The sequence below is a fragment of the Corapipo altera genome, unplaced genomic scaffold, assembly GCF_003945725.1.
Source record: "Corapipo altera isolate COAL_440 unplaced genomic scaffold, ASM394572v1 1b, whole genome shotgun sequence".
Taxonomy (NCBI): Eukaryota; Metazoa; Chordata; class Aves; order Passeriformes; family Pipridae; genus Corapipo; species Corapipo altera.
The window spans coordinates 7,900,108-7,913,144 of record NW_020884881.1 but is presented as its reverse complement, the minus strand read 5'-3'; the positions used below and the strand labels follow the sequence as shown (position 1 = coordinate 7,913,144).

The following is a 13,037-nucleotide window of genomic DNA, read 5'->3' as shown; positions in this document are numbered from 1 at the left end:
ATGCAAAATAATCCTCTCAGTAATGAGAAGGACAGGAATGCACAGAGCAGCTAGTAAGGAATCCTACATGTAACACAGAGAACACGAGGTACAAAACACCCTTGCTGCCCTTCCCCAGGACTGTGGTTATGCTGTGCTTACTCCCACCCACTAACAATGGTATTATGTTGTGGCATTTGATCAGCATTGACCCAGAGGGTGAAGCGCTATCGCTGAAATTGGTGATGCTCCAACTGTGTCTCCTTCGTTCTTCTGAATCTTGTCACTTAAATTTCAATTCAGCCAGCCAATGCTTTGTTTGAGATCTGATGGGAACATAGGAAAATGCAGTATGATTTACGTGTATTACATTTGAAGGTCTGAAGAAGTGTCCTAAAATTAGACCCTTGGCAATGATAATCACCATAACCATTCATTTTTCATTGCATTTTCACAAGATTGTTTCTACGACAATACTTTAGGAGGGTTGATAAAAAAATGTGGAAATGTAATCTCATTACAGAAGATGTGAAAGTAGCTAAGGACACAAACCTTTGCAATTACATCTTTGAAAAGGCATACACTGCTATTATTAATAGGAGTTCAAACCAATTTTAATTAACTGCATAGGATATTCATCTACTTAAAATCAGGATATAAAGCCCGTGGGAAACATTGCTTTAACAATGTTTATTTTTTAAGATACATCTATTGTTGCTTTATAAAACCACTGGAGTATCCGGGCAACTGACAATCTGAAAATAAGCCAGGCAATGCTAGGTTTGGGATTTGATGGGAATGCAGGAAAATGTGTGATTTACATATATTAAACTTATAGATCTGAAGTGGTCTCTGCAAGTGGTCTCTCTGAAAGGTTGTAGCCAGATCAGGGTTGGTCTCTTCTCCCAGGTAATAAGTGACAAAAACTGGCAAATCATGGGCATTTTAGCTACACGTGGCTATGCACTTCTGTTTCATGGAGAGATTATTTTTGTTTGCTAAATGATGTTTGTTAGCAAAACCAATTATCTGCATCCATCTAAAGCATACTTTAAGAAGGATGTTTTTCTATAAAACATGCCTCAGCTGACATATAGATGTCACTGGATTGAAAGTAAAAAGCATGTCCTATATAAGAAGGGATTAGCAAGGAAAGTAAAGTTTTTTAGGAAAAAAAATTAGGATGGTGAATATAGACAAAGAGTTTGAGATAACTGGAAGCAGTAATTTTCACAGACTGGGCTTTACAATTTTTCATTACACAAAACTAGATGATGCATTTAAAATGCAGTATGTCGACTACTACAGGGCCAACACACACTTGAGCATTTATATTTCATATGTGCATCATCCAACTAAGAAGAGTGAATATTTCAGAAAATCATCATATGTCAGTCTCAAAAGCATAATTACTTTGCTTTTCTCAATTTGTCCTCCATTTTTTTTCTTTTTAGACAGCAATAAATAGAATGAATATGTGAAGAAAGTAAGAATGCTGTGCAATTTAATAATAAAGCAGTGAAAGGAAATCTGCTAACTTTCTAAGGAACTACACTGTTTAAAACAATGACACCTTTTCAACAGTAAACTTTCAAGTTTCATTTTGCTCTCTCAGACCAGACATGAAAGTTTAACAAACAGAAAAAAATGTCAAAATAAGACAATTTAAAGACGAGCAAAACTTGTTCTTCTACTAAAACTCAACATACGATATATATTTAAAAAACCCAAGGATATTATAGCTAAACCAGTTACTAAAACAAGCAACCAGCCATGAGAGAACTTTAAGTTTCCTAGTTCTCAGAAAGAGTGTTGCTGGAAACCCTGAAGTTATGATTTCAAGCAGCGTTGCACTAAGCAGCTGGTCACCTCAATGAGACAGCACAGGACTGCCACCTTGTGAAAAACAAAACCCATCAGAGCTGTATTAACAGGACAAAAACCAACTGTCCTCAGAGACTACTCAATACTCTTCCCCTACTTTTTAACAGAAGTAATCCATCTATCAACGCTCTAGAAAATTAACATTAAAAAATCTTTCAGCATTGCTTATGGTATAAAATTCCTGCTAATTTTGAACATGAACATGTGTTGTCAAAGAACTTAAAAGGAATGAAATACAGAATGCTCACCAATAGCAAAAAATACAGTTCACGGCATAAACTATTATCAAACTTCCTATCTTCCCGAATTATAACCTATTTATAACTAAAAGAAAAAATTGTCCAATTATTTGTCTTTTTTTCCCCACAATTCAGCCGTGCTGTGACTGTTCAGCTGTTTTTATTATTCCCACAGTTATTGAAAAATAATCTTCTTTCTCTCTGAGAAAAACTGAACCTGAGCCTTTATTTTTAAACAGCCATTATGGATAAGTTTGCTATGTTATTTGTTTTTACCTTGCATATTTCAACAAATTAGTGTGATTTTCTTCCAAATGGATAACTGACTAATAGAATTTACAAGAAATGATCATTTTAATGCTGTTGTAAGACATTTCATTGCCAAATGACACCTGCTGAGGAATTAACCTAAAGTAAGCAATTATGGTTCTATTGAATCTAGAAGACCATGGCAACTTAAACCAGGATAAACAGAGTCCTTTCTGTCTGTCTTTAAGGAAAACAGCTAATAATTCACAAATAACTACAATGGAAATATTTCAGGAGCAAAATATTAAAATCCATTTTTGAATGGATTTAAACAGTGCTACAGCTATTTGTCAAAGTCCTAGGAGATACTGATGGAATTTGGACACCTTTCTTTATGAGTAATCACGATACAACCACCTTGATTTCTGGACTGAATTGGCTAACACTGAATATTACCTGCAAACACTCTAAGGCTCATCAGCAAAAGTGAGAATGTAGTTTTACTCTATATTCTCCTTTCAAACTTTAGTAATTCATGGACATTCCTCTTTAATTAAACTTATATCAATTCAGCCTGCTTTTAAATTAGCAAAATACATTAAGAATAATTGTATTTCTAAATTAAGTATAGTAATAAATCCCACAATAAAATGTTATCCCATCTTCTAATATTGGTTAAAAAGCCCCAACAGGTCACAGACATCTCTCTGCATGTAATTTTTCTAACGTCTTGTGATGTGGAGCTCATTAGAAAGGTATTGTGCTCTAAATTTTGGTGGACTTTTTGCACTCACTTTTCTCTACAAAAGAAATGCTTTAAAATTGAAAATATTTATACTCATTTCTTTTCACCTGAAACATAGCTGCTATCTCTGTCAAAAGTAGGAAGTGTGAACAATCTCTTACCAGTGTTGACGAGCAAAAGCATTCAGAAGACAGTAGCAACAGACATCCTGGACAAAATACCTGTGGACTATATGCACAGGAATTTTTGCAAGGAAATTTTTTTTGCCAAGGGAATGAACACCTGCTCCTCTACATAAAGCCACAAAAAACCTCTGGATCTAGAATACAATTCAGAATGCTAGCCAGACCCCCACGACTTCCGACATTGCCATACCAACTCAGTAGTAGTATTTCAGGGCACAAATGAAGTTGTACTTATGAGGCAAATGCTCTTAATGTTGCTTAGGATTTTTTTTTCTATGGTATCCAAAAACAAAATTGGAAGCAGAAGGCACACAATACTTCCCCTCCCAATCCATCATACTAAAATTACAAGAAAATATCATGGACACCGCAAGAACCACACTGGATTCTTGAAAAGCAACCCATTTCAGGTTTCTCTTGTCCCCTCAACTTCATGAAGCAAATAGGGAGTGAGTGAAAATGGCTTTCCCTATGGTACACACATTGGCAACAAATTACCAGGCTGGCAAGAAGTGAACAGTAAGCTCGCAAACAAATTCAATACAAACACACCTACTCATTGGAGAGTGGCTTTAGGGTTTCCTTAGAAGAAACAGGGTTGCAAATACATTGGACAGGATAATCTGAGTTCACCACATTCATCACAGTATTAGTACAGGGAAGGAATTGAGCCAGGACATTGATCTGCATATTGTAAAAGAAAAGAATAACAGTACCGATCCAAGTCCGTAACTCCCCAGCACTGACCTTCCGAGAAACAATACCATTTCAGAGTGACTTGAGTGGCAATAATCTGATATGTTTGCATAGATTTGGCTGCAGTATTTTCATTACAGGAAAATAATGAATTTAAAGAGGCTACACAGTACCTGAAGTTTTGGCCACCACCCTCCCCTGCCACATATTTTAGTACTCAAATATTTTTGAGTTTTAATAAAGTTATTTACTGAGAGGAACCATTACAGCCTTCATTTATTCTAATGATAATGCACACTAGATGCTTTTAAATATATATATGAGATATAAAGAGAGATATACACGCACATTGTATTTTACCTTTGTAAAACAAAATATATACACCCAAGTCCCATTAGATTTATATAAATATGGAAAACATTTCAAAGAATAATTCAGTAATGCCATTAGTATTTCTTGAAGATTACACATCAAAGATCTTTGAAACACTCAGCTCAACCTAGGAGTTCACTCAGAGCCAATTTCAGTACAAACTTCTGAGTACACAACCACAGGACATAGGAGCCTGATTATTTAAGAGACTATTCACTGGGCTGTAATCCACTGTGGAACCACTCATCTGACATATGTAAATGACTCTGCTTCTAATAGGTCACATTACCAACTGCAATTTTTCTTTTGTTGTACAGTAACATTTATTCCCCAAAGAAGGTACACGCACACAGCCTCCGCTGTGTTTTATAAATATCAGTTTGAAATAAAATGTTCAAAATGCTCCAATGATTTAAGAGCCTACATTCTGTTTGCAAAACTAAAGTAAGCATTTACTGACAAAAAAGAAATGAAAATTCACTGGGATGTAGGAGGTTTTGAAAACATTGTACTTTAGTAGTGGTTCATACCTTGACCATTAGGAAACCTAGAAGGAAGTGGCCTGATCCAAAGAATAAATATGCACACGGATAAATAAACATAATGGTTGAAATCCTTTTTTCAAAGGGAAACCTCTGAAACATACTTATAAACTGTCATACCTTCAAGGGCATGTTATATAATATTTTATTATAATGAAAAATGATTGTAAACATCTCCCTCATTTTACATCTATTACAGAAAGGTGTTCTCACACTTCTCCTCATATTGAATTTGTTAATTCTCATAAATTCAATGTGTGGAATATCTTCACATTACAACATATCAGATCTTGCATTCAGCTGCAAGAATATAAGCAAAGAGCTTACTTCCCCAATTCCAACCGGGAAAATTAGCCCTCGCATGATGCAAAACATACTGTTTCACTCCAGAGTCCAGTCCTGAAATAGAACTGGGTTTTCCTACCTGTTAAAGTATTAAAAAAAAAAAAAAAGTTACCACATAAACCTCTGTATTTCATCACTGTTTTCCCAACGGAATGTTCTGTTTAGAAAAAGATAAAAAGTTACAGCATTTACTACAATATAAAAAGCCAGCTCCAGAAGTTGTCTATACATAGATGGAAATGGAATATTGAGCCTATATATTAAGAATGGCAAAATAAAGTAACGAAATTCTAGTAATTTTTGAGGAACTGTGACTGCTAATAAACACACAAAATACATCAAGATCCAGAATATCGATTTTGATTTTAGTGTATCAGTAAAAGTCCAGCCAGCAAATATATAGAATGGAACCAATACATATTTTACAAGCTCGTGTCTTTGGAACACTTTTCTCCAGACATAAAATGTGTAATGTCTGTTATCTGCTAGTAAATACTTATGAACATAGGTAAATTTCCAGATCAGGAACAAAGAGATGATGGTGATTAAGCTGTACTGCACAGGGTGCTTTCGCAATGACAGAAGGAATTTCCTGATTTTAGTAGGGGTCAATAAATGAGGGAATGAAAAAAAACCAGTAAAGGACAGAAAATAAAACAGCTGAGGAAAGTGCAAACAGGCTTCATGGCTACTTCTGTCACCAACAACTATTCCACCATTGATGATAACAAAACCAAAGAAGACAGTTACTAATATGATGTACGGCCAAGTTAAAACAGCAAGTGTAACTAAGTTTTTAGGTGATATGAGATATTTAATAAGAAACTGCAATATTCTGGTCAAATCTGAAAATGATCCTTTCTTGGAAGAAATCTTTTCATCTTTCTTCTTCTGTAATTCAGTCTTCCAGGTTTCATTTAGCTTTTCTGCCACAACATTTCCAGCACAAAAAACTGTCCACACAATATTTGTCTGACGAAACATGAAGCCACAAAATCCCAGGAGAGCTGATGTTTTATGATTACCATAAAGGCACATTAAATAGGCAAAGAGAGTAAAAAATACTGAACCTGGATCCGTATAATAAAGGAATGTAAAAAAGTAAAGGGTGGGAAACATTGCAAGAATTAATGTAGACAAGATTCTCTGGAAGCCAGACACAGCCTAGAGAAGAAGCAGAAAAATACGGTTAGTCAATGTCCAACAAAACAAAATAACAAATTAGAAGAAAATTTGTATCATTCTTGAAAATTCTGTTAACACAATATAATATCTCCTATGCTCTTTGGTTCCATTACTGCACAAATACTGTTTTGTTAACCTCCTGCTATGTTAACATAGTATTGGACTACACAATGTTAAAATCCAAGTGAAAGTACAGAACATTACTGCAGGTGAGTTAAAAACATGGCAACAAAAATACACCAGCTTCTTTCGTATGTCAGGTGTGCACATATTTGTGGCATTAAAATCACGGTGGGAGCATAATTTGTCCCATATCTAGGATGAAAGAGCTACACTAATGGGCAAACGGAAATAAAATCAATGTTTTATGCCCCTGCAATCTCATCATCAGATTCTGCTTATCTGTGAGACAGCACCGTTCTATGCCTCTACTATCACCTCTTTTGAACCCAGCAAATGAGTGGCCAGTTCCAAGTTTCTAATCTACAGTGAAGCTTTTATTGTTTATCCTCATTATAATTCATGAGTTAGAAAAGAAACTTTAAAAAAGATAGAAGACCATGCAGTTAAAAACTCCTCCTAATTATCCCACTCACAACATGATACAACATAAATCACAACATTAAAAAATTTTGCATGATGTCTCTGAATGATGTAGCATGGGGTGAAAGAGCCACTTACCACTCTACAGAAAAGAGGAACAGACAAAATGTTGAGCTCAAAGAAGTGCCAAAAATACCACTACATTTCCCAATGCTTAGCCTATTGTCATAAACCCTTTTTCTACATTTATATTTCTACTTCCAAGTATAAAATTAAGTGTTCTGAAAATGGAAACAATTTATTGGATCTGATCCAATTCTGTAGAGTGGATGTGCTTAAACATGAAGAGGCTCCTGTAAGAAAATACATCAAAAGAAATTTTCTTTATAGAAAAAAAGTGTTTTTAAGGTTAAAAGTCAAACACTAATTTTACTAAAGTTAAAGATTTTTGAATAGACTGTTAATCACTGAAACAATTTACCTACTGCAGTGGTGTATTCTCCAGAACCTTAAATATACAGCATTTTTGTATCCAAGTTGAACTGTTATGGTCTGGATGTGTGGACAGCTAGACAGGTAATAACTATCCCACTGTACCCAAAGGACAGTAACAAATCGGAGTATCACAGAATCTATACTGGGACCTGTCCTGTTTAATGTCTATGACTAGAAGGCAGCAAATGTACACTGTCAGCAAGTCTGCAGTTGACACTATTGGGTCCCACTTGGGTGGGACCAAGTAATTTGCTAAAGAGCAGAGGTGCCACGCAGATTGACCTGGACAGGCTGGAGGAATGGGGCAACAAAAATATTATGAAATTCAACAAGGACGAATCCAAATGCCTGCAGCTGAAAAGGAAGAAATCCCCACAATGAGGGGCTGCTGCTCTGTGGAAAGGGACCTGAGGGTCTTCAGAGACAGTGAGGTGAACATGAGGTGGCAGCATGTCCTGGCACTAAGGAAGAGCAACAGTCTCCTGGACTTCATTAACGAGACTAGATCAAGTGAAGTTATTATCCCTCTTTACTCTACTTATTAGGCTGCACCTAGAATACCACGTCCAATTTTGTGCCCTGATAAAAAAAGCCCTTGTAAACTGTAATGGCAGAGAGCCACCAAGACAGCTGGGGGCTGAAGAACCTGCCCTGAGAGGAGAGGCTGAGGGAGCTGGCCTTGTTCAGTCTGGAAAACAGATGGCCTGGGGGGACCAAACAGCAGCCTACCAATACACCTAGGATGTCATCAAGAGAGCCAGGCTCTCAAAGTGGTACACAGTGAGAGGACAAGAGGCAACAGGAATAAACTGAAATGAGAGGTTCAGACTGGAATTACGGACAATCTTTTTCACCGTGAGGCCAGTCAGTCATGAAGCAGATTGCCCAGAGAGGTTGTGCAGTCATCCATGGAGAGTTTTCCAGGCTCCAGTCCTGAGCAACCTATCTGACCTCAAGACTGGCCTGTGCTGGGATAGAGGGTGGCCTTCCTAAGGTCCATTCCACCCTCAATCATTCTCCATTTTTTTGTAACTTGAATTTTTCTCCATTTCTAAATACTGACATCAAGCCTGGTATCGTTCTAAAGAACTGATCTTAGTTTAAACACAGCCCACAGGGCTGCAGGATTCTGCAGCTGAAGGTTTATGAAAAGTCTTATTCAATTCCAACTAGATGAGCATTCAGACATTTGGATATTAAGTCTGTATGCGTACTAACTAACTTTTCTCTCAATAGGACTCCTTACAGTTATGTGCAAGAGTAAATTTTTAGAGGATTGCACCTTGAGTGAGAAAAATAGAAATTAAAAAAAAATCTAGAGAAAAGGAATGGCCCTCCTTGGCCAAACTGGTGGCAGCACTTACAGTCATATAAAACTGAGGACAGCTCATGTATACAGTATGTAGTGAAGGGGACATATACTGAGCCATCAAAGTTGCTTGTACGACTGCATAAAACTATTTTACTTTGACCATACCTTATTCTTCTGATGGATCTTGAACAGAAGCAAATATAGTAAATAGAAGTTCCCAGCGCTGAAGAGGAGGTTGATAAACCTGAGCATTCCCACAGAGCACACCACGCTCCCGGTCCATCCGAGGAGCCACGCCGCGGGCTTCACTACTCCCACCGAGACCAGGTACAGGCCGGGCAGCGTGGTGATCATGGGGTCCCACTGTACGGCCGAGAGAGAGAGAGACAGAGAAGGTTACGGAGCAGCTCCCACAAAAGGGGCCAGAGACGCGCGATGGTTCGGGCACACCACCCGCGCCACGGCCCCCTCTGTCAGCCCGGCTGTTCAGCGGACTTCTGGCATTATTACACTGAAGGTTTTGAACGCTGTGTGCCCTGGCGCTGCTGCCCCACCAAGGGACAAAACGAGTGTTCGGGCAACAAGGACGGCAGGTGAGTCCCTGCGTTCAGACATCCCCGACCCCGAGCGACAGCTACGCTGCTGCGGCAGGAACGCTGTGAGGATCCTGACCTGCAGGAAGCGGCCGTGGCAATAGGCCTGCGCCTGCGGGACGTGGAACACCTCGTCCATGTAGGGCCCGCGCTGGAGGCGGCTGATGGCCGCGAAGAGCAGGCAGGACAGCAGGAAAACGCCGCTCATGGCCCCGGAGAAGCCGTAGGCCTCGGAGCGCTCCATGCTCCCGCCGCGCCGGCCGGGAAAGGCCGCCCTTCCGGGGAGGGACGGCGGGAGGAGCCGGCGCGTCCCTTCCGCGGCAGCTGCCGGGCGGGAAGGGGTGCGGGGGTGCGGCCGCCTCTGGCCCGCGCGCGTGGGGGTTCTCTGTGGGAAGAGCTGAAACCCCCCGGTCGGAATGCCTGGGTGTTGGTAGAGCCGTGTTTTCGGCGGGACAAGCGGGCGCCTCTCCGTGTCCCCAGGATGGAGCGGACGCACCAGCTGGAGCTGTTCCCTAACTACACGGTCACGCTGCTTCTCTTCCGACACGTGAAAAACGCCGCTGCTCTACGGAAAAAAGCCATGGAAGGATCCATCGAAGGAGCGCTGATAAACCCTGCGATGGTGAGTGAGCCTTTGTGCCGTCCTGTTTGCGTGGAAATCCTCGTGGGAGCTCAGGGAAAAATGACCTGTGCTTGTAGTCGCTGTGACACGACTTTATTTGCGTTACATTTCCTCCGCACTCTGCTCAAACACCCTTCTTTGATCTCATTATTGTGTCCTACAGCGTAAGGGTTCGTCTGTGTAAAACAAAGAGCCATGGCAGGATTGGCCAGAACAATTAATTTCACATCCTACTAAATCAATGGCCTTGATTAATTTCACATCCTACTTGGTGGAGCTGTTTAAATCTACTTCATGTGTAAAATGTAATGGTACTTGCTTCATGCTGTCAGATATGTACTATTTGGGCCCTTTTTTCTCATTTAAACTAGTTTCAGAATCTAGTCTTTCTTTTGTTAGAATTAGTAAAGCAGTAGTTAGGGAAGGGGGGAAAAGTAACTGGCAATTTATTGACAGAAGATTCATTAACGTGGTTCTTTTTTCAGAAGATTTCAGTAACCTGATTGAGAGAGGGTAATCTTTATTTTTATGACAAGTATTACCTCATGCAGGAAATAAACACATTGACTTCGGAAGAGCAAGAATTACTAAAATAACGAGGAGGATACTGTTTTGTTCACTTCTATGATTGCAGACTTAGGCAATCAAAATTAGGTGGTCAGGAGTTTTTTCAGATTTTCATAAACAGTATGTTAAATTTCTGTGTAATGGTTTCTGTCATATTTTACAGATTGTAGATCCTTTTCAAGTTCTCGTGGCAGCCAACAAAGCAGTACATCTACAACAGATAGATAAAATGAAGACCAGAACTCTCTATGCAGAAATTATTTTCAACCTTTCACCAAACAACAATGTAAGATTTACTGAATACATTTCTTTTTTTTGCCAGAGCTTACTAAGATCCACACAGCCAAACTAAAATTCAGAGTTTAACTGAATAGATAATAACAGTAATAGAAGTTACTGTTATTTTTAATAACACTAATACGCTGTTATTGTTTGTAGCTTGTCAGAATTGCATTAATGTAAAACATTTGTCAAGTTATACTCTTGGTGTGTTTGACCCAGTAACTAAAAGGATTGCTTATACGTAGCAAGAAAGTGACTCATAATATTTTTATGTTTTTTATCTTTTCTCAGATTTCAGATGCATTTAAAAAGTTTGGCATTTCAGACAGTGACACAGCAGTACTCATTGTTCTGCTGGATAGCTACAAAACTGTAAATCTGGAAGATATAGCATCACAAGTGGAAGGCCAACAGGTTTCTCTAGATGAACTCCCCCAGCTAACAGACACTGCCAGAGTTAAAAAGGTATGTAGCCAAAAGAGAAGAGAAAAGGGATAGTTTATTTAATTGTCTGATTAAATATCAGTGGACATAATTAACTTAGGATGTGTATTTCTTTAACTTAGGATCTGTATTTCTTTAGTTTCCAGTGAACCTTGATTAGTTATTTCTTAAATTTTTTTTTTTTGAAACAAGTTCTAGTTGTCACACTTCAACATCACAAAGTTTAAGTCTTCAAATTATTAACATTGTCACAAAAATCAATTCCAGATTGCTGCCTACCAGTCAGGCACTTTTGCTTCTTGTTTTCTCAGTCAAATATCTGTTTAATTAAAAATTTCAGTCCTGAACAGTTTCATAGTCTTAGGCACATAAATAGCCCCAGTATGGGTGGCTAAAATAAAAACGTGCTGATTAGCTGTTAGGAGCTGTCTTAGGGCATATGTGCTCTTAACAGATTAGATAGGTATCTTGGAGCATGTGTGTTCTACATGATAAAATTCAAGTAACTTAAATCATCTTGATCGTGTCCATCAAAGTAATGATAGGAGACACATGAATAAAATTGGACAAATCATAGCATTTAACATGTGGAGCCAAAAGTGCTGCTCTCATTCAGTTTCTTGATTTCCTTAGTCTTGCAGTTTCAGAATTTGCTTGGTTCCTCAGTCCTGATTTTGTCTTGCAGTCACAAGAAGATAGGAATTTCCAATGTAAGAATGGCGGAGAGGGGAAAATTTTTTCATGTATGTATATATTTTTAGAAGCTATGTGATAATTTTTTCCTTCCTTATACAGCTTTTCTGTTTTTCTTGTTCTTTTTTTTTCTGCAGATATACAAAGTTACTCCACAAGAAGAAAAAATCAGCACCTTATTGGATAGTGTTGTTTGCAGAATGTCAACGAAAGATGTCTTATGAAAATGTGGAAATACATTTTTTAAAAGGAAAAAGGACTTTTTAAGGTGTAAAAACACTTCATTGCAGTTCATCTTGCATTTCAGAGAAAGTGGAATAGTACTGAGTAGTTTGATGACATCTGATCTTTAACCAAGCTTGGATACCAAGCTTAGTAATCTTATCTGTGTTCTAAGCACAGAGAGCAATTCTGCCATGCAGAGCAGAATTTGCCTTTGGTATTTCTGTCCTTTTTCTTGGCAAGGGAAAATTGCCAGTGCTCTAAGCTGAACATAAACAGAAGGATTGGAAATCTCTACTTACTTTTCTCTTTTATCAACAATGTTTTGCCAGTCCCAGACAGGATTCAAACATTCTAAATAATTTTTATTAACCCTCCCCGATTTGTTTTATTGGTACACCTGATGGATGATACTCTTTTAAGGATACTACTGCCAGAAAAGGTGTCTTTATGGCCCAAGTATTGCTGATGGACTAGAAAAAGGAAAGTTTTCATAAACTATCAGCAGCATCTCCCTCCTTGTGCTAATGGTATAGAGCACTTCAGTGTTGGTGTTAAAGGATAATGAGTGGTGCTTTTACATTATAGCACTGGATTATGCACGGTGATGCTGACTTCCTAGGGCCTAGTTCCAGGTGCAGAATTCACAGACAAATTTGCACCATACATTTATTCACTTAAAAATTGTCAATACAACTTACACAGCATTCTGAAAAGATCATGGAACTTTTGGGTTTTTTTGAACCAGTGTTAGGAAAGGCCATCAAAGGGAAGTAGGAAGACTATTGATTTTCCAGTAGTCACGAGGTGCAAGAGCCCTGCATGAGTATCATTTAATCACAC

General features: G+C 38.5%; 2 protein-coding genes across 3 annotated transcripts; one reads left to right on the top strand and one right to left on the bottom strand.

The window, feature by feature from the left end:
- Positions 1-4,201: 4,201 nt before the first annotated feature.
- Positions 4,202-9,667, bottom strand: LOC113945624 (putative Dol-P-Glc:Glc(2)Man(9)GlcNAc(2)-PP-Dol alpha-1,2-glucosyltransferase). Its single transcript, XM_027640022.1, has 3 exons — positions 9,444-9,667; positions 8,937-9,134; positions 4,202-6,400 (listed from the first exon to the last, which is right to left on the bottom strand). Exons 1-3 carry the CDS (start codon positions 9,606-9,608, stop codon positions 5,345-5,347), a joined length of 1,419 nt encoding a protein of 472 aa, XP_027495823.1. The 5' UTR covers positions 9,609-9,667; the 3' UTR covers positions 4,202-5,344.
- Positions 9,668-9,693: 26 nt separating this feature from the next.
- TPRKB (TP53RK binding protein) lies at positions 9,694-12,491 on the top strand. Of its 2 annotated transcripts, none has more exons than XM_027640027.1 (4): positions 9,694-9,986; positions 10,717-10,839; positions 11,127-11,300; positions 11,913-11,966. In XM_027640027.1, exons 1-4 carry the CDS (start codon positions 9,846-9,848, stop codon positions 11,949-11,951), a joined length of 477 nt encoding a protein of 158 aa, XP_027495828.1. In that variant the 5' UTR covers positions 9,694-9,845; the 3' UTR covers positions 11,952-11,966. The 2 variants fall into 2 exon arrangements, with proteins under 2 accessions (XP_027495828.1, XP_027495827.1); XM_027640026.1 differs by lacking the exon at positions 11,913-11,966 and adding an exon at positions 12,110-12,491 and having other exon boundaries at positions 9,695-9,986.
- The last annotated feature ends 546 nt before the right edge of the window (positions 12,492-13,037 follow it).